At 41.3% G+C, this 19,796-nt stretch overlaps 1 protein-coding gene across 1 annotated transcript in view; it reads left to right on the forward strand.

The window, feature by feature from the left end:
- Positions 1–6,992, forward strand: part of csmd3b (CUB and Sushi multiple domains 3b) — a 317,162-nt gene extending 310,170 nt beyond the window's left edge. Inside the window, exons 69-72 of the mRNA XM_062410450.1 lie at positions 1,244–1,380; positions 1,467–1,554; positions 1,855–1,990; positions 2,475–6,992. Coding sequence (XP_062266434.1) covers positions 1,244–1,380; positions 1,467–1,554; positions 1,855–1,990; positions 2,475–2,634 — 521 coding nt within the window. The 3' untranslated portion in view covers positions 2,635–6,992. The remainder of the gene's footprint in view (positions 1–1,243; positions 1,381–1,466; positions 1,555–1,854; positions 1,991–2,474) is intronic.
- Positions 6,993–19,796: the final 12,804 nt, after the last annotated feature.

The following is a 19,796-nucleotide window of genomic DNA, read 5'->3' on the forward strand; positions in this document are numbered from 1 at the left end:
TTCGGTCAACGAATGATTATTGGGCAGAAGGCACACGTTATCCCAGGACAGCCGATGTGTTGCCAATAAAAAAGTTGAAATGTCTCTCAAGGTTCATTTGCTTTAAAGATAATGACACATCAGACCCTGCCCACGACTCTGCAAAGTCACAGCAGAGCCACTAAGGAGGATGTGGCTGGAAATTAAAAGCAGGAACACGTTCTCAGGAAATGAGACGGCGGTCCCCAATGGAAAAACAAGGCCTGGGTCTCTCTCACAACATTTTCCAAACAAAGAGGGCAACTGGGGAGAGGTGACAACTTTGTTTGAGTAGGTGTTAAAGTGTTGGATGGGGGTCGGTGCCGCACACGGGCCTGTCAGTGGACTGGTTACAGCTTGGTGGTCAAATGTCAAGTTCAAAGGGACAGATCAATACCAACCCACTCTCAGCCACTCTAATGACTCACAGTTACAGAATGCGTCCACAAGGTATTAACCACCAGTCACACCATTCCACACACACAAGTTGGCTGGGGAAGGGGGGGGTAGCCTAACGACTCATGAGATAGGGAGGTCAGGTTTAAGTGAAGAAGCCTCTTGGATGAGAGGTGATAAATGTGCTCATGTTCTCCTGAAGATACAATGACCTGGATGATAACACTATGACATCACTCCCATTCCATCCTGGTCCACCCAACACATCGAAAATACCTGCAAGGAATTACATTTCATCTGGCACAAATTTGCATGAGGTTGGACTCATTGAACTAATTGGAATTCGGTGTTCAAAGGTTTTGCGCATAGCTCAGTAATTGGCACGCTCACCATGACATAATTTGACAAATTTTCTATTACATAGCTTTCTACATAAAAAATATCTCTTTTAATTATTCAATGCTTTAAGATTACAATGCTATTATAGACCTGCAGCCCCTCTGCCCAGATGGACAGACGACCATCTCCCTTTAGAAATGTGGTTTGTTTACTGTCAAGACAAAAAGCTTATGAAACAGATAACATCTGGAAATGTTTAACTGAGGCACGTACCGTCTTAACTCAGATTTTTTTGGAAAACATTACATTTTAACTTTACTGCAGTTTTTTTTCCTGATACATGTTTCTCTTCTCTCTTTGTTATTTTCACCAGGATATGACGTCTACATTTTGTTCATTACAAGCACATCCCACTGAATCCAATTATCTGTACAATCAAAGGTGATATTCTGAGTTATATCATGAACCACATGTTCCTTGTATCCTTCAGGAGTGTATAAGGCTTCTGAGGCCAGGCTGTTACTGCTGATGTACCAGGTGAACTATGCGAACCAGGGAAACCAGCAGAAGGACTCAGCCATCACTCCAGCCAAGATCATTGATGACTCCTGGACCATGGATGGATTTGTACGTTTCAACGGAACAATGAACCGAACAGAACCTAATTACATCCAGTTTCTCATTCCTTCGTCCTCTCTTCTTTTCCTCTGCAGGTCTCAGCAGAGCCTGATGGTTCCAGTTATGTATTCCAGGGTTTCATTCAGGGAAAAGACTACGGACAGTTTGGACTGCAAAGACTAGGTAACTGTCTTGTACTTTAACAGAGACAGTGACCAGGGAGCAACAATGACTTTATCATTTCCACTGAATAAGCCCTGCAGTGGGTTTATTCTTATCAAGAACAAAAAGCTGCTCTTCAGACCTAAAGTCGTGGCCTACTCCTTAAGGCGGTGTCTAAAGATGACTGTTTACACTCCAATCTTGCATCCCTGCCCTAGATGTCATATCCTGCACAGTTCTTCTACAACTCTAATAATATAAAGTGAGTCTATTACAGCAACATTCAATATAATGATGATGTATTTTCCTTGTATGTCACAGGTCTGAATATGTCGGAGAGTCAGAACTCACCTCCCCCCCAGCTTGGTACCAACAGCAGTTCGGTGGCTATCGCTATCCTGGTGCCTTTCTTCGCTCTGATCTTCACTGGCTTCGGCTTCTATCTCTACAAACAAAGGTACGATCTGATAAACCGCAAAAAGTAAAAAAGGCTCAGTTCACATTTGCCTGATTCGTGAACAGCCCCCGTCTCATTGGCTTGGTTGTGCTAAGAGTGAAGTCGTTGTCTGTTGCAAACTGTGCCGTGAAACACTTCTGTTTAGGAGGTGGCAAATTGGATTTTTTCCAGAGATATGTTTAAAGCACAGTTGACTGGTATTCGCTTTGTTAACAGATGCAAATGGCGTCTCTGCTGCCGCTAATATGTCACGTTCACTGAAGAGAATTCGATTTGGGTTTCGCTGATTGGAATCTCACTGGGCTTCCTAAAAAGCACAACGACTCTTTCTAATCCTTCTATAAGCTTGTTTACTACGCTCACACTCCCCAGCCTGCATTCACTATTGTGAATGCCTTCCCGTTGTTATTATTAACATTAATAGACAATTAGAACGGCTTCATCAACTTGAATGGTGTATTTATTTTTGCATTTCTTTTCACAGAACCACACCAAAAACACAGTACACCGGCTGCTCAGTCCACGAAAACAACAACGGCCAGGCTGCCTTTGAGAACCCCATGTACAACACCAACGCCAAGGCCGTGGAGGGCAAGGCCGTCAGATTTGATCCGAATCTAAACACCGTCTGCACCATGGTCTGAGGATTGACCATCCTCATTTGAACTGAATGAATCAGATATCTAATGGGACCACAATCGGTACGAGGCTGCGGAGAGGGGGGGAGAAGCCCAGCGCTTCTTCTCACAACACGGCCTATACTACGATTCCAAAAAAGACCATCAGTCCCAGTTTTGGCACCTTACCGCCCCGAGCCGAGGGGAAACTGTCCACCTGAAACCAAAACTCAGTGCCGGTTCCTTGCCATTCCTCACCAAAAGAATTTTGAGTCCACAGATTGAAATGTCCGCTGCCTTTGACAGATGCAACACAGCCAGTGTGAACTCACAGTGAGATGTGATGTCCAACCCACTGGAGGATTAGACTACCGGAACCCCAGGACTCTGCAGGTCATGGATAGGGTATCCCTCGATTCTGCACAGTCTTTATAGTTTGAGCTCTCATTCACAGGAAGTAACGAAGAAGCCACGTCCAACAAGTCGAACATCACGACATGTTTCCAGAGCCCTGTGCCGTGTTTTTTGTATCTGACACTGGGCTGCGGAGATGGGCGCTCACTCTCACCCTCTGTGACCGTTCGTCCTTTGCCTTGAGAAAGAGCGAGCACGTTCTCAGTGCTCTCCGGGCATGGTTGTACATCACAGAGACATACTGCACCACAAAAGATGGCTTGATTTCATTTATATCATGTTGCCCCACCCCCCGGCCCCCCTCCCAGCTGTGCTGAACAACATGATGTGAAGTGGATGTCACAGATGACACTGTGAAGCGAAGAAAACTGCAGAGCACCAGTAAACCAGACCGACTCGTCTTGAACAGGAGACCCAGAAAGGAACACCTCCATGAAAACCAGAGGCTGGCTACACCGGTCTCTTTTCTTTTTCTATTACCATGGAGGCTAAGCTGGCTAATGCTAGCAGACACTTGCTTTGAAAAGAGACCAACTCCGAAGCAGAGGACGAGGGCGGCCCTGGAGACTGAGCTGTAATCCTGACTGAACTGGGATTAGAGCGAAGCAAAACAAAAAGAGTCTAAAGGGGGAACTGGTGTTGATATAACAAATGAGAAGAGACTTGCTCATCTCGTGGATACACAGCTCATTTTCTTCCAATGGATAAGAGAGGAGGCGGCGCTGGAGACCAGCCCCCTAACAGGACAAAAAGTCGAGTGAGGGAGTTATCATTGGAGAAGATGAGATCTCATGATCCCAACGCGGCCAATCAGAGCCTGTCTAACCTGAAATCAGTTACCGAGAGAGGTCGTCCCTTTGCATATTGAATCAGATCAGACAGATTATGGCCTTTGAGGAATTATGTTCCTGATCCCGCGACTTGAAATGGATCCTGACGAGAAAAAAGACGCTGAGCGGATACAGAGGACTCTGATGGACTAACAAAGCAAAAGACTTTGACAAACAGAGGAAGCTCTGGCACTAAAGCACATTTTACAGAAACACTACCTGTCTACTTGCCGAGAGATGGATTAACACAGGGACAGGAGGGTAGGTTAGAGAGAGTCTGAGCGGAAGACAGAAAAGATGACAGGAATGCACGTGAATAACAAATAAAAAAAAACTGAGAGCAGACAGGTGGGATTACGTCCAACAGGAAATCGACAGGTTCAACAAAAGACGAACAGGGTCTTAATTAAAACTCTGCGGACTCCGTCGTCCAGTGTCTCCACAGGTTTAACTGTAGATTTACAGGCCAACAGACACAGGCTGACAGACAGGAGACACTGACAGACATACGTTGACCAGCAGGCGTAGAGAAAGACAAACAGGGTTCGGGCCCTTTTATTGTGGATGCAGCTCCACTGTTATTCTGCACTCCGCGAGTGCTTATCTTCTTTCTTTGTTATTGCTGCAGAATCTTCTGATCTGTAAATCTATTGCATATATATTCGGGAGCATTCACCACCTATATTTTTCTGCTATATATTTACCACAGGGGAGGGGCTGAAGGGGAAAGACAGATTATAGCGGTTTATAGAAAAAAATGAAAGAAAGAAATATAAAGATAAAAGATATGACAAATATGTGCCGTCCGCAGAAGTCACAAGCAGCGTTTTTGTTTCCTTTGTAACGCGGAGTTGGTTTATTTTAAACTTCTTGTTTAACGTGCAGTTCCTCACATGGTCACTGTCTTTCCCACTGAGGCGATCACGAGTGTCAGTGGTGCTGTTGTCGTCATTATTGTTGAGATGCAAGATTTTGCCAGCAAACAATCACGCTGTTAAAAGTTAATGTCTCGTGCCGCATTTTCCACAGGTGGCGAGGATTTTGTCAAGCGTTCATAGATTGAGTTTGCGCTGCGGTTGCCATTTGTCTGCCTCTTTACGTTGAGCTGCGGATACACAGAAGTGTGATTGTCACCATTGTGTCACAGCTGTATTCTGACCTAATACATAAACACTGTAATGTAATGATAAAATGTGGCCACAGAAAGTTGCAGAGATGTCAACAACCCTCAGTGTTGTTCGGTAAACACAGAAACTCTACATGACCGAACTCTCATTTAGCTGCAACTCTGATTGACGTTGTTTTTTTCCACTGAATCTCAATGGTCTATTGTAATTGCAAGAATCCTCCTAATATTAAAGGTTCAGTGTGTAGACTTTAGTGACATCTAGTGGTGAAATTGCATGTTGCACCTGAATACCCCTCACATCACCCTCCACCTTCCAAACATGAAGGAGCACAACTGGTAGCCTTCAGTTGTCATACAAACTGAAAAGGTTTAGTTTGTCCAGTTTGGGCTACTGTAAAAAAAAACATGGTGGTCCCGATGTGGATATAAAGTATTTAAATATAAAAGACCCAATCTAGGATAAAGACAACAAAAATGTGTATAGTTTAGATTAAACACACTAGTGAAAACACCACTAGGATTATTTTATATTCAATTTCTGACAATATATCCCTTTCACCTAAATCTAACACACTGAACCTTTATTGGTGATAATTGCTAGAAAACCATCCAAAGTGTAATTTGTGGATGATTCGACTAACGATCTTGTTTAGTTGCTTAATGTACAAGTTTACCAGTTGTTCATAAAACCTCAAAAAGACGAGGGGTCTGTCAATTTCACCCTGAGGTTGTTTATCATTGACTTTTGATTTTCAAGCTTCCTCCTGTGTTGAACCTGTGTTTGGTCTCTCAAATCAATACTGACCTGTCAGAGATCAGTCGAATTCTAATTTCCCTTCGTACTGAAATCCCCGTCAATCATAAACCGGCATCCTCCATTTACCATCCTTTCATTTTAGATTTAAGAGAAAGTATTCTACCTGTGGCACGTCCACGGCGTTGCACACTAGTTTGTGTAATAACAACAGATAGATTTCTGTGATTCCAGTGTTTTGTGTGTTGTACTTCAAAAGCTAAAAGAACTTGAATCTAATTTGTTTGAGAAACATTAGCTTTTAGACGAACTGGCCACAATCTTAAGATTTCAACTTAACAATTGAGTCAATTCATAAACAGCCGAGTCCATTGAGACATTCCTTTGCTTTTACTCTTTTAAATTTCATATAAAGATGGCCTTATGATCTCAGCTCATTGTCCCTGGCTGGTATACGTTTTCAAATCTGATCTGCCACATACTCTGAAAGTATATATATATATAAATACAAATACATACAGGCATTTTATTTTGATCTGGCAGCCTCTGGATGCTGTTGTTGCACATGTAGTTTGGCCTTTCTGGTGGTTTCATGTGACCGTTAATGAATCAGTTAAAAAGTAACCTGTTTTATTTTTGTGTTAAATCATTGACAACATCCATACAGTATAATATTTTATTATTTTAAGGATTGGTCCTCGAAATGCAGCTTATATTCTACCTAAATGTCTATTTAATTGTTCTCTAACGTGACAGGAAAACGCGTATCGATGAGCATGAGTTTTCATGTTTTTAAAAAAGTATTTTATTCTGTATTGAAGAGTGGAGTAAGGGAATCCATCGAGTGAGCTTGGACCCCAACACGTGATGAATACCAATAGCTTTTGGCACCATTGTGTGAGCGATACTTTGATTTCCAGACCCCCTGCTGTTGTGGCCACTGGCACCAACTGCAACCAGCTGCCAGAAAAAGAAAAAACTCATCTTTAAAGTCATATTGGATTTAAATAATGAATGCGGCTTCTTTGTTTATCCACGCTGCAACTGTCCCGCTCTGTATCACCATGGTGACATTGTTCCTTATTACGGTCTGGATTGATTGTTGCTGCTGTTGTTGTCGTTGTTGTTATTGCTGTGTTTTTTGTTTGTTTGTTTTCTTCTTTTTATTTTCGGTATGGATCTGACACAGTGCCTACCAAAAACCATGGGACCCTCCCTGTCATCTACACACACACACACACACACACACACACACACACACACACACACACACACACAGACACACACAGACAGACACACACACGCTCTTAAAGACACACATGTACCTGCTCCAACCCGCCCCGTCATCAGAAGTCCTTTTTTTCTAAGCTTCAGTCTATTTTGCCACAAGCTTTTCCTACTGACTGACCGCAATAAAGACACATGTGATTTGAAAGACTTAAAGCCGTTCCTGCCTGGGGACATTGGAAATATTCACCATTTGAGAAAAAAAAAGAAGATGAAATATAGAATAAAAAAGTGTTTTGTACAGAAATATATTTTTATGATGAAATTATTTGTAAAATGTATGAATCTATTATGTAAATTTTCAATGCAATGTAAGATTAAAAAAGGCTAAATTGCTTTTGTAAAAAAATGAAAGAAACAAGTGTCTTTCTTTGTGTCTGCTGATATTTTGGGTGTATTTGACAAAAGCTTGAATAACACTGAAGTATATTATGATTGGATGAGGAATGGATAACACAGGACAAGCTGCAGATAATTAATAAATGCAGATTAAGTATTTTAATGTGAAATGTAGATATTGCTTCGAATTGAAATGTAACTGGGAAAGATTTTCAAAATAAGAGCACCTTGCTTAAGAAACACTCAACTGCTGACTCAGGGTAAAAATGAATAAATATATAGTGTGTTGCTATCTCACCTTCAGATAAACCCCCTAAATTCCTTCCATTCATTCATAGTGGACGTCCTTATCATTGGGAAATGCGACATCGTTTTTTTCTGCTGCAAGAGGAGAAGATAATATAAAAGCTAAAAACTGTTTTTATGTAGAAAACAGAATGCGGTTCAGCCTTTACACTTTGTTGTTTATTTATAGAAAGCCTGTTTTGCTCTGACACAGGTCAGAGCAATCAAATGGAGCAGGTCAACCTTTGCAGTTACCCACAAGGACATGTATTTTCAGTAAGCACATACTGAAAGAACAGGGTTTATGGAGGAAACAACAAGCTCCTGTGCTCCTGTGTACAGCTTTTAGAATCTATCAGTGAAGTTGTTATTTCCCTTTCATTTGCATAAACGTTCCACCAAACGGTGCAACAGGTTAAAGGTAATAGTCGTGGGTTATAATTAGAGTTAGTATAGATATTAAAGGACGCTCTGTGTTATCACCACACTAAGGCTAGATCTTAAGCATATTAAAATACCTCTAAGATTTTCTTGTACACATTTGAAATACAAATTTTCTGATGATCTGTATATAGCATTTGCATATTCAGTTGGAACGAGTGGATACCACCAGAGGAAACTAAAATACCGGAACCTAACTGGACAGTAGCCTACACATTAATACAGTTAATGACTATGAAATGTCCGGAGGAAAAGATTTGAAAAACAAGACAATAATGACAACATGATAGTGTGAGAAAATCAAATTTTTAACTCACAATCATAGCGTAACTCAGAATAAACCTGAAGATATTTGAAAGTACTTGTAAAGGCTTATTTAATTCACAAAAAGAAATTCACAAAATATCCAGACAGCTCATGTCACATTCTGAACAGACGAGCACTCAGCAAACCAGCTTTGGTCTTTTATATCCCAAAAAATCAAGTAAATATTAATCATATTTAATATCATTTGTAAACTATGTTTCCTAGTTATATATTTATTTTATATGTATACTGCACAAATACACCAAAGCAACTTCCTTTTATCTGTAAATTTGCTTGGCAATAACAGCCTGATTCTAAACACAGCACACATAATATAATGATTAAAGTGAGTCAATCCTTTGTTAGATAAAGCAAAACATAGTATACAGGGATCGTATATATATATAAAAGACACATGGTTTGTTACATCAGACAAAGATATCCAACGAAATAAATATCATGGGTTTTAATGGCCTTTTTTTTGTGATGTTTAGAAATCAGATTTATAAATCTGATTTATAAATCTTTGAAACATTTTCAAAGATATGAAAAAAAGAACATCTTCTTAAGAAGATAAAACACTAGTTCCTCTCACAGTGAAGTCTTTGAAAACATCCTCAATTATTTTTCAATAGATTCTTCTCTTGTTGTGTGCAGAAGCTCTCAGGTTAATACGTCATAGATGAGACTCCTCAGGTTGTCCGTGGGGAGGAACAGGCCTGAGTCCCCTGGTGGACAACATGGAGAATAACATGGAGGACAACATGGAGGACAACATGGGGGACAACATGGAGGACTCATGAGCTCTTATCGTCTATGGACAGTGAGTCACTGCAGAGTTTCCTCGTTCAACTTGTTCGCTGCTGCGCTCGAGACAAAGTGTGGATGTTGTTGTAGCTTGAAGATGTTTGTCACGTGCTGGTCCAATCACCTGGATCCTGCTGGGTCTACTGGTTTCTCTGGTTCCTCCTCTGTCTGGTGTGTGACGGTGTCAGGGTCTTAAACTTAGACTGAGGGTGATTTTCATTAAACCTTGTTTTTATTCGTAGCAGACATTTTGATGCGTGGCACATGTGATTATTTAGCTTTAGAAATTAGCAACTAGCTACTTCTTCAGGTGGTTCTCATCCTCACCTGCGGTCACGTGCTCAGGCGCGCTTTGAAAATGAATGCGCGTTTATTGGTGGTTTTACGGTATAGGTGCTTGGCGCATTGAACAGTGAACGTTCAAAGTCTCTTATCACAGAACAAGCAAAACTTAAACACACAAGACATTTTTATTGAAATGTAATAGGAATAGTTTATGTATTTATAAAAAAGATTAGAGTTAAAGTAGGCAGCTTTGTCATTACGTCACTCTTATTCATGGTGACGTGACTCTGTGTGTCAAGTTCCAAGATAATTTAATGAAGACATTTATAGAAAATCATAGGGGAAAGTTGGCAACTTTTTAATTATAGCACTCATAACTTGCTCTTATTAAATATTAACATTGTTCGTTATATGTGATGGGACATGAAACATGTGTATTTTGAATATTGTAGTAGTGGAATAACTAGACTTCCTCTTTGACGGTCGAACTGTTATAATATGAGATGGGGTATCTTGAATTTTACTTGCGTGATGTGGCCACTAGATGGTGCCAGGTGACCTCTGTAATTTATGTGAGTGATTCAGTTCACTTGTGTTTTACAGCATGATCCCTTTTTATATCGAGAAAAATCCAATTCTCTTGCTGGAGTGACATGAAAACTGAATCAGTTAGTAAAAAAACATAAGCTGGAACGTGAACATGTTTCTGTGTTGTCTACACTTCTCTGTTAAAACTAAGTAGAAAGAAAGAAACTACACGTCTGACATAAAACAGAATACTTTTTATATTTAACTTCCTTTTTATTTGCTCAGTATATGGAGCCTGCTGAAGTGTGAAACTGACGTTGAGCTTTGACTTTAAGTTTCTACCAGCCTCACATACATACACATTTCCTGCTACCAACACATGGTGTGTATATACATGTGTATAACTCGATTAGCCAGGGAACACAGCGTTTTCCATAGGTTGATATTTGCTCGTGATGTTCAGTGGTGCGTGGCTGATGTGGAAGCACAGACAAGTAGAGCGTAGACCTTCAGTAGCTCCCTGGTGCTGGTCTGCAGCAATGCTTTTTAAACTGAGTTCCAATTATTTTAACCTGGGTCAGAGTCACCCACATACAGCCACATGTATGAGGAATATTATGATGACACGTTTGGTCTGACGTATATGAAGAGGACCAAGATACATGTTAAACACATAAATGAACAAGGCAATGGAACGGACATACAACCAACACTTTAAGGTATTATTTATGTGTGTAAATAACCCTTTATTTGAGATATTACATCTTTATCATTTAGATTTTATTGATTTAATCCTCATATATGGTTGGTCAGTGGTTACTTTGCAAATATTCTCTTAAAGCATTTACCCGAACTGCCTGTTCTTGCATTGACCAGAAGAGACCAATAGATGGCGCCAGCAGACCTTTGCTTCGCCGGTGTTGGCGTCACGCAGCTCGGACATGAGACTGTTTATGTTTAGTAACCAAAAGTTTGATGTTTGTCTCGTTTGTTTCAGCCGTCACTTTACTAAACAAATGAATACAACTCTACCTTTTCTACTGCATGTCAAAATCTCTTTACATAAAGTCTATGTTCCAAATAAAAAATTATAAATGACTGAATGAAAATGACAATCACACGTTAAAACTTTAGTGTTGAAGATGGAAAAACAAAGGATGCAAGCAAAATCTTTTTTACATCAAAAGTCAGAGTGATTATATCGGCATTGATAGACATCCCTGTCACAGCAAAACAATCAGTTATTTTCAATCTTTAATTATAAATACTGAAGAGTTCCTCCAGAGTTGAAAGATACATCCTCCATTGTGGTGAAGTATACGTATGATTTGCATGCATTTTTAATTAGCTGTCATATTCATATATAGGGTTATGATGATCTTTAGATACTTAACTCACAGATTTATGTACCTGAGACTGAACACCCCTGATAATGCTGCGAAACCTAAGTGCATTTGATCTTTGAGTTAATTTAATGAATCTCCGTTCCACGAATTGTTTTGCCAACGTGACTGGTGGAAACAGAGCAGGCACAGAGAAAGTTATACAGCTGGAGTTGTTTATTTTGTCTTTTTTTAATTCATTCTCACCTTGCGTCGCTCCTTTATCCCCTCGCTCTGGTCGTGACAGAAAAGCACCGGCCCCGCTGTGTGTTAGTCGAACTGGGGCAGGCCGAGGCTGCAGGGTCCGTGGGATAATGATGTGGCGAAGAAGTGGAAGTCCTCTCGAGCATGAGGAGCTTGTGTGTGGCCATGTGGGTGCAGAGGAGAGCGTGCCAAGAGGGTACCTACAGCAAAGACCAGAACCATCATTTGTCCACTGTTGAACTAATGGAATGGAATAATGTGAGTGTTAGGCTACATTATTAGCATTTTCTTTTTTATCCAAGCAAAAAAAGTAGAAGAAATGCATCCTGGTGCATATTAACTTAACTTATCTGAAACTTATATTTAGTATGCAACATAAAATATACGGTATCACAGTAAAAGTGTTTTCTTCTCTCTCTGATTGTCGCTCATTTAATCTCTTGTAATAACTAGAAAAAAAAGGCTCTGGATTTTTATTTTTTTCTTCTGCTCATGGATTTTCTCCAGCAGTGTTCAGGAATTTTCATTTTCCCCCTGTGCACATTCAGTCACACACACGCACACGTACACACACACACTCACAAACAGTGTAATTTGCTGATACCATCACTACAAGGTTAATACAAGGATCAAAAGTCCTCCGAATCGTTTTCTCCAAAACGGAGCAACTCCTCAATATTTTCAACTTAATAACTCTGAAGCGTTGAACTCCAACGTTGCATGTCAGTGCAGTTTAACACTTATCACTTTCCATTCTCTTGTAAAACCTTCAAACTGTGTTCCGGAGCTACTTTATTATCCTCTGCCTTGAAACCGGAGCTGCTGCACCGCTTCTTCCCGATCACACAGCCTCCCGCTGTCTTCCTGCTCCTGTGACGGAGAGCTCTCGCAGATTCCTGCAGCTCCTCCGTCTTCGACCGCTCTCCAATCAATCTCGGATTAGGCTTGATTACACGGACACCCCTCTGGGACGCTTTATTTCAATGAACTAGTCGAGTGAACGTACAGAACTGCAACAGAACGGTATTTTGTACCAGCCACATAAATTATGCATAGTCTGTGGATATCCACCAGCCTTGATCATCTTTGTTATAGTTTGAATTCAGAGTGAGAGAGATTGCTAATTGCCAGCCTTGTCACATATAATCTGGGCTGTGTTTGATGTACAATAGGGATGCAGTCTATATGTTGGTTATTTATTTATGTGGCCATGGAGATTCTGTGTGTGATGAAGCGGAGCCCTAGATAAAATGTTTGTGCGGTGTTTTATGTTTTCTACTATATGGTTATTGCTAAAAACACGGCGAACAAAAATGAAACCGGGGCCTGGTGGGACTGAGCATTCCATCTGGTATTAATAATAATGTCTGTGCAGCATATATATATATACATATCCTATTTATGTATTAATCTGTTTTTATTGTCTTTTCTCTGCCACATCACGCTCACAGCTCAGGTGATAATTCAGCGCGGTGGTGTTGGATAAGAGATAATTGTGCAGCAGATCGGAAAACCTGCACCATAAAACAAATCTCAAACACTTTCCGTTGGATCGGAGGCGCCTCATAATGAGACATAAGCAGAAAGCTGACGACGGCACGGAAGCAGTTATACAAACACAGTGGAATTCATTTTAAATCAGGGCATTAAATCATTTGTATCCCTGAGTAAATGCTAAAAGCCCACAAACATTCAGATATGATTGACAGAGGTGCATACATCTGTGATCGGTGCATGTGCCCAGAGAGGGACCCGGGGAATCCCAGTGCCTGATAATATTTAAAAATGCTAATTGCATGCAACAATTAGCATATGGCAGTATTTAAAAACCAGTGTCCCTGCCTAAAGAAGGGTTCGCAGTAGAAAAAGAGAGGGATTATGGGCAGAAACACGCCCCCCCCCCCCCCACCACCGTGTTTCGATCGCAGCGTCATTGGTCAAGTCAGATCTCAGTAAACAATGGGCTACTCAAGAGGCTGTGGATGGTGTATTTAGTCAAACACGTACAGTGCCTTGAAGTGCTGTGACGAAATGTAAATTATCATCTGGTTCAGAGGCTCGTGCAACAATCGGATCCTGATCTTCTTTGCCCTTGAGATGAGAAAAATCCAGGATACGAGGGTCGTGCTTTGTGTGAGATGCTTAAGAAACTTACACTTTGATACGGACTGTTTTTAGACGGACGGATAGATGGATAGATTTGAAGGATCCGTGGTCAAAGTGGCGTGCTAAACCTCCACTGGTTACTGTGACCAATCGATTAGCATGAAATGCTCAGCCATGTCCTACAGCGAGGGGCCACGATGTTAGATTAAATGCCGACTAGATCCTCATCAGGAAGGGGAGAAAAAAAAAAAAAAAATCAATGGTTGTTGTTATGGGGCGAATCGTGTCCGGGGGGGGGGGGGAGATGGAGCCTTGTAGAGTCACTTTACATGGTGTGTCCCGGGCTGTTTGCACGGTGGCGCCTGCTTGTATTGACCTGGACAGGAAGAGGAGGAGGAGGAGGAGAAGAAGAAGAAGGAGGAGGAGGGAGAGTGAGAGGATTTGTCACCACAGCTGCTCTCCTCTGCCCGGTCAGGTCCCTGTGCACTCGTACTGACTGTGGCTTTTCTAATCATAATGATAATGTGACTGTGAAGTGGTTGTACAAATATACATGCTTTGCATCTTTAATATTTCAAATTGCACTGTACGAATACTGACATTTTAGGCTTGACGTTTACAAATCATCAAAACCTGGATTTTAGGAACGAAAATAAAATAGAATTTAGTTTCTTCAACAAGCAGTTATTATTTTTATTATTTGTGTGACCATATTATATATATAAACTTATTGTATTAGCTTTTTTCACTTTACTGATATTCATTCAAAGACTGGGTACAATAACTTTAGAGCCCAATCGGTGAACAGTGACCATGTGCAGTATTATTAATGTGGACTGAGTGATGCTTTTCAATTCCTAAAATTTGTGAATAACTTAAAACAAAAATGCATGTTTTATTGGCTGAGTTGCTTTACATCACCTTTTCTAGAAAGAGTAAAGCTGCCATTTGTTTCCCTGTGTAACAACCTGCACTAAAACTCAAGAACAGCCAGCCAGTGATGTTTCTCCTCTCGTCTGGGTTTCAGAGGGGGTTCACGTTGCTCTGTCACTGCAAAGGGCCGTGTTTCAGTTTTACTCCGTTAGAAGATGATCCAATCTCCTGCGAAATCCTTTTGGCTCACACTTCGAATGCAAGGAGAAGCCTGTTGAGTCTCCCCAGACCGCAGTCAGCAGCAGCGTTGCCAGCTCTGTGGTTTTCCTGTGGAACTGGGCCACTTTTGAAGTGTTACAGACTGCTGAACGTTTTGCCCACAGGTTTATTCCTGCGTTCAGATTACCTGGAAACGTGCACACAGAATGCTGTAATGCTCTCTGCCTCCCATCACCCACCCTGCAGTCCCAACTCGACACTGGTTTTGTTTTTTGTTACACAGACCTGGCAACCCTTATCAGCAGAGTGACATCTATGGTCTGTGAAGTATAGTCTCCCAAAGTTACAGTGCTTGAACACATGTCTTAATGTTGAGCCATTTCAGGAAGTAGACACAGGGGTTGTGTAATGATCATATAAAAGAAATGACTGCATAGACTATTGTTTCACACAGGAAACTATCAGCGCTCTCCTGTCTTAAGGTGTTTAGTATGTGGCTCATCCACCTTAACCTCTCCCTCACGACTATTTGGCTTGACCTGAACCCTTTTTCAGGATTGACCTTTGGGTAAAATCCAGAGAATTTGCTACAGAGTTAATCCAGTGTTTGCCTTTCACACATGCACAACACAGTGGGAGGTTCTCTGCACATACGGGTTCACAACAGCATCAAAAGGTGAGAGGTGGAGCAGCTGGGAATTGTGGAGGCCAGTGCGTGTTTGAAAGCAGGTTCAGTCACCTGACTCCCTCCTTTACTCCCGTCATAATTACTACAGCCTCTACAAATCGGCTATCAACCAAACGTAACTGTGGCTCGTGCGAAACCTGTTGGACGAATATATGTTTTAAAAGGTAAAGGAGACATTGGAATTCCCTCAGTTGTCCAAAAACTACTGTGATCCACGTGGGACAATAGTGTGTGTAGGTTTTAATTAAATATTCATGTCAAATGATATTTCAGTTTATTTTGTAATGTTTTTTTTACTTGCATTGCTGCTCAAGCTGCTTTAAAAAATATATATATATATATTCTCGCTTAAAATGCTTTTACCTTTTTATCAGTGTTTTAGTTCTTAATGTTTTTATCTACATTATATATTAAAATGGGAAATAAATTAGTCTTGGGCTCTTTCCAAACGGTCACACACTGATATGACAGTAAATTAGCAGGTTGAAATGAGCACAATCCCTCTTAATAAACCCTGGAGTCATTGTGATCTTGAAACAATATTTCATACGACTTAAACCTTCAGCCATACTATAAAATAATCAATTTGAATACGTAGCAGCAGCCACAAAGGCAAAAGACGAACAATGCTCTCATCCTCTCCCACTGTATTTCCCTCTCGCCCCGCTCCGCACACCTCACACCCCCTCGACTCTCAGCGACTCAAGGACAAAGAGCGAATGACTTCACTGCTTTGCTGTTGTGTGTGTGTGTCTTGTGTTTCTGGGGCAACAGGGAGATTATTACCGCAGCGAGAGCCCTAGGTGCTGCTGCTGATGCCAGATAATTACACATAAACAAACGAACCTCCAGAAAAAGGTGCGCTGCTAAGGCTCTCAGGCCAAATCGAATGGCAGGAAAATGAACCAATAAGAATTCAAAATGCACTTATGCATAATTACGGTTTTGGATTAGCGGTCAAATGTTCGCAACTAAATTATTCCGGGGCACATTTTTTCTTATTTTGTTCTTTTCATAAAGAGGAGCTGGTTCAAGATGATCAAAGAAATCCGCCCCGTTCTCCTCTTCTTACAATAAGGCTTCATCTTAATTCATGGGAATGTAATATCACACACACAGAGCTGTAGTCTCCTTTAAAGATAAACAAAAATATTACATATTAAACATTATTGCAGTTATGTTTTTTTTCCAAGAAAACAGGCTTTCCTTAATGTGCCATTCGGGGGAAAAAGCTCATCATTTATTCAGGTATACTATATGACCCGTTAGCAAATGAAGAAATAATACCATGTAGTATTGTTTATATATTTATAAGATGTACAGTTAATGAGCTCCTTGTGGTTGGCATGTTTCAGTCATCAAGCAAACGCCTGATTTATTAGGTTTTTAAAATGATTTGCTTGATTTTATGCAACCTTATGCAGAAAGAAATCTGCCATTTGGCTTTTCCATGTTTTTTACTGGCAATTAAAGGGCTCACGGTGTGCATGAGCGTTTAAACCTGATGGAGCTGCTGTGAGGGGCTTGTTAACAAGTGATTTATGACTCTGGCTTATTAATGTGAGATTTCATTGATTTGTGGAAATTGCCCACCCCCGGTTATTGTGTACTTTTCGCAGTGGAAGTCGAGAGGTTGTTCAAAACGGATTTGCTTAATGTTTAATGAGTTTTGTTATAAATCTTGGCGTCACAGACGCATAGCGGCGCTGTGGAGGGGGGGGGGGGGTGATGGAGTAACGTCTCCGCACTAACAGTCAGAGGAGAGGTTTGAGGCGGCGGGAGAGAAACCCTAAAATCATCTTCCTCTTCCCATTTTGTACCCTCCAATTTTCCCTCTCCGACTTCATGCTTTCCTTGTCCTGAAAAAAGTCTTCCTCTTCATCGTAGTGTGGGGGGTGTCCAGATAAACCAGCGGTAGGTGGAGAGGGACCCGCTGGGGTGTGGGATTGCTTGTAGAGAAGCACCCGAGCGCTCGTCTGCAGGATTTGTTTGACTCGGGTAATTGAAAGTGTTTTAAACTATTATAGCAACTGGAGGGCTTGTTTAACTGTCGAGCTGCCAGTCAAGCGGGTGGGCCAAAAGCCCGAGCCCGTCAAGGCCTGTCAGTCAATGGAAACGAGAAGTGTCGGCTTAATGGATTTCTCTGCATCGCTCCGGCTACGCACCCGGCAGAGCCCGGCGAGAGAGGGAGGGAGAAAAAAATAAAAATCAATACATTGTCATGTGTGAGTGTGTGAGCCATCAAAAGACCAGGTGGATTGGAACTGTATTTGCCTGTGTTGATGTGGAGATGCAGTATTGTGTGTGTGTGTGTGTGTGTGTGAGTGTGTTCCGGAGGAGCAGGCTCTCTGAGATAGACAGACGTTCTCTGTCTTGTCTCCAGGGGCTTTTGTTGTGCTTGGAGGTGTAAGAGGGGTCACGTCACCCTCCACAGGAGTTTCTCTTCTCCTCGTCTCTCCACAGGTGAAAAACTGCCTTTTGTGTGCTCGTTTGTTTTGTGGGTTTCCCCGGTTCTTACGCTCATCAGCACAGAAAGAGACGCTGTTCACTTCAGTCGCTCAGGGAGCCAGACTCAAAGGGAGAATCTCTCTTAGAGCTAAAACAATTGTAATAAAGTTGGTTTAAAAGTAACTGGCATGTTTTCTGATAATTGATTTGTCAGTCATCTTCTCAAATGTGAGGATTTGCGAAGTAATTGAATTAAAATAAAACTGTGTGTGTGTGTGTGTATGTGTGTGTGTGTGTGTGTGTGTGTGTGTCAAATACGAACTATAAAACTTCACACATTCATGCAGTGTAACAGTAGAGGAGGTAGATTTAGTGACAACTGTGAAGGAATCTGTATGTTTAAGTAAGGAAAGGAAGAAAATAATAATACTAGAAAATAGCTCTGTGTGTATTGACTATTCATATTTGTCAACTATTAAATTTGCAAAAAAATATATAAATACATATGAAAAAAATTAGTAACACCCCCTCACTGCTTCTCAGAGGCCAAGTTAACGTCTGTGAATAATTTGTTTTGTCCGAACCAGAATCCAGAGCCCACAGATATTTAGATTGTGTTGTCGGGAACAGAAAATCAGCAGATTCTACAAAAAGTCTATAGTGCAACTTTTGGGGATCTGGATAATGAAGAACTCAAAGAATAAGTAACTTAAAAAAAAAAAGAGAAGCCGGCAGTTGCTAATCGCTTTAGTTCTGTGCGAGGAGCGTCACTTTCTCCTGATCACAAGCGACCACACAGACGACAGCCTTTGGAAGTAGAAGTTGCGTATGAGGTAATGTTCGATGTCAAAATGTGGCCGAGCGCTCCTGCTTTAAAGACGGTGTTAATAGAGGCCGTTTCTGCCCGACACGGTTCTGAATGATTGCACTCATTAGCAGCAGCGATATGTGCTATTAACCACAGAAAATGTGAAGTGGAAGCTGCCGGGAAATAACGGGACAAAAACATCTCACTTTTAAACGTTTGGATTTAACCGCGTCACTTCCCAAAAGTTGCCGCCTAATCTCAACCGGCGTTGAGGAAAGCGGCCGGCTGATGGATGTATTTCCAGTTGTTTTCACGAAGACGCATCACAACACAACACATTCGCAAAACCCCAACCTCGGAGAGATATATTTATTTTATCCCTCCTGGTCTCGGTCGCGGGCGGGAAGGCTGTCGTGGCACGTACCTTCGCTTCATCTCAATACCACCTCCTGTGATTTATAGCCCGGCAGATCCGGCTCCAGCGCCATCATTTTTAACCGCCCCGTCTTTTATCTCCACCATATGATCATATTAACCACCGCCAAAGACTAACACAAGGCAGAGGGGGGATGTCTGCTCTGAGCTAAACCAGACTACCCCTCTGAAAGGCATCAAATCATTTCACCATGTTGAGAGCGAAAAGCGGTAATTACTTGTAATTGGGGCTTCAAATTTTTCTCTCACTCGTCCCTCTTTTGCTAAATTGGATGATTTCCTCTTTTTTTTTTACTTCTTCTTCTTCTTCTTCTTCGTCTTCTCGAGGGACGATAGATACCTCAGTCAATTTGAGGGGGGGGCCGAAATTGAAAACAGTTTTTGTTCCATTTGAGATGTACTATTGTCGTAGCCCTCCTCTCTTTCACATGCTCTCACACACCCTCTCTCGCACTTCCTCTAAGATTGGCTATTGTGCTGTTAGATGTTTCTGTTATGGACGACTGCTCGTTCTGCTTTAGTTGCTGCTTCTTTTCTTGTGTTTGTGTGTTTTAAGATTGACACGTTTCTCTGTTTGTTTGGGTGTATCCTCCTCTTTAAGGCCAAAGAAACACTAAATAG

This window comes from Platichthys flesus, chromosome 17 (assembly GCF_949316205.1).
Source record: "Platichthys flesus chromosome 17, fPlaFle2.1, whole genome shotgun sequence".
Taxonomy (NCBI): domain Eukaryota; kingdom Metazoa; phylum Chordata; class Actinopteri; order Pleuronectiformes; family Pleuronectidae; genus Platichthys; species Platichthys flesus.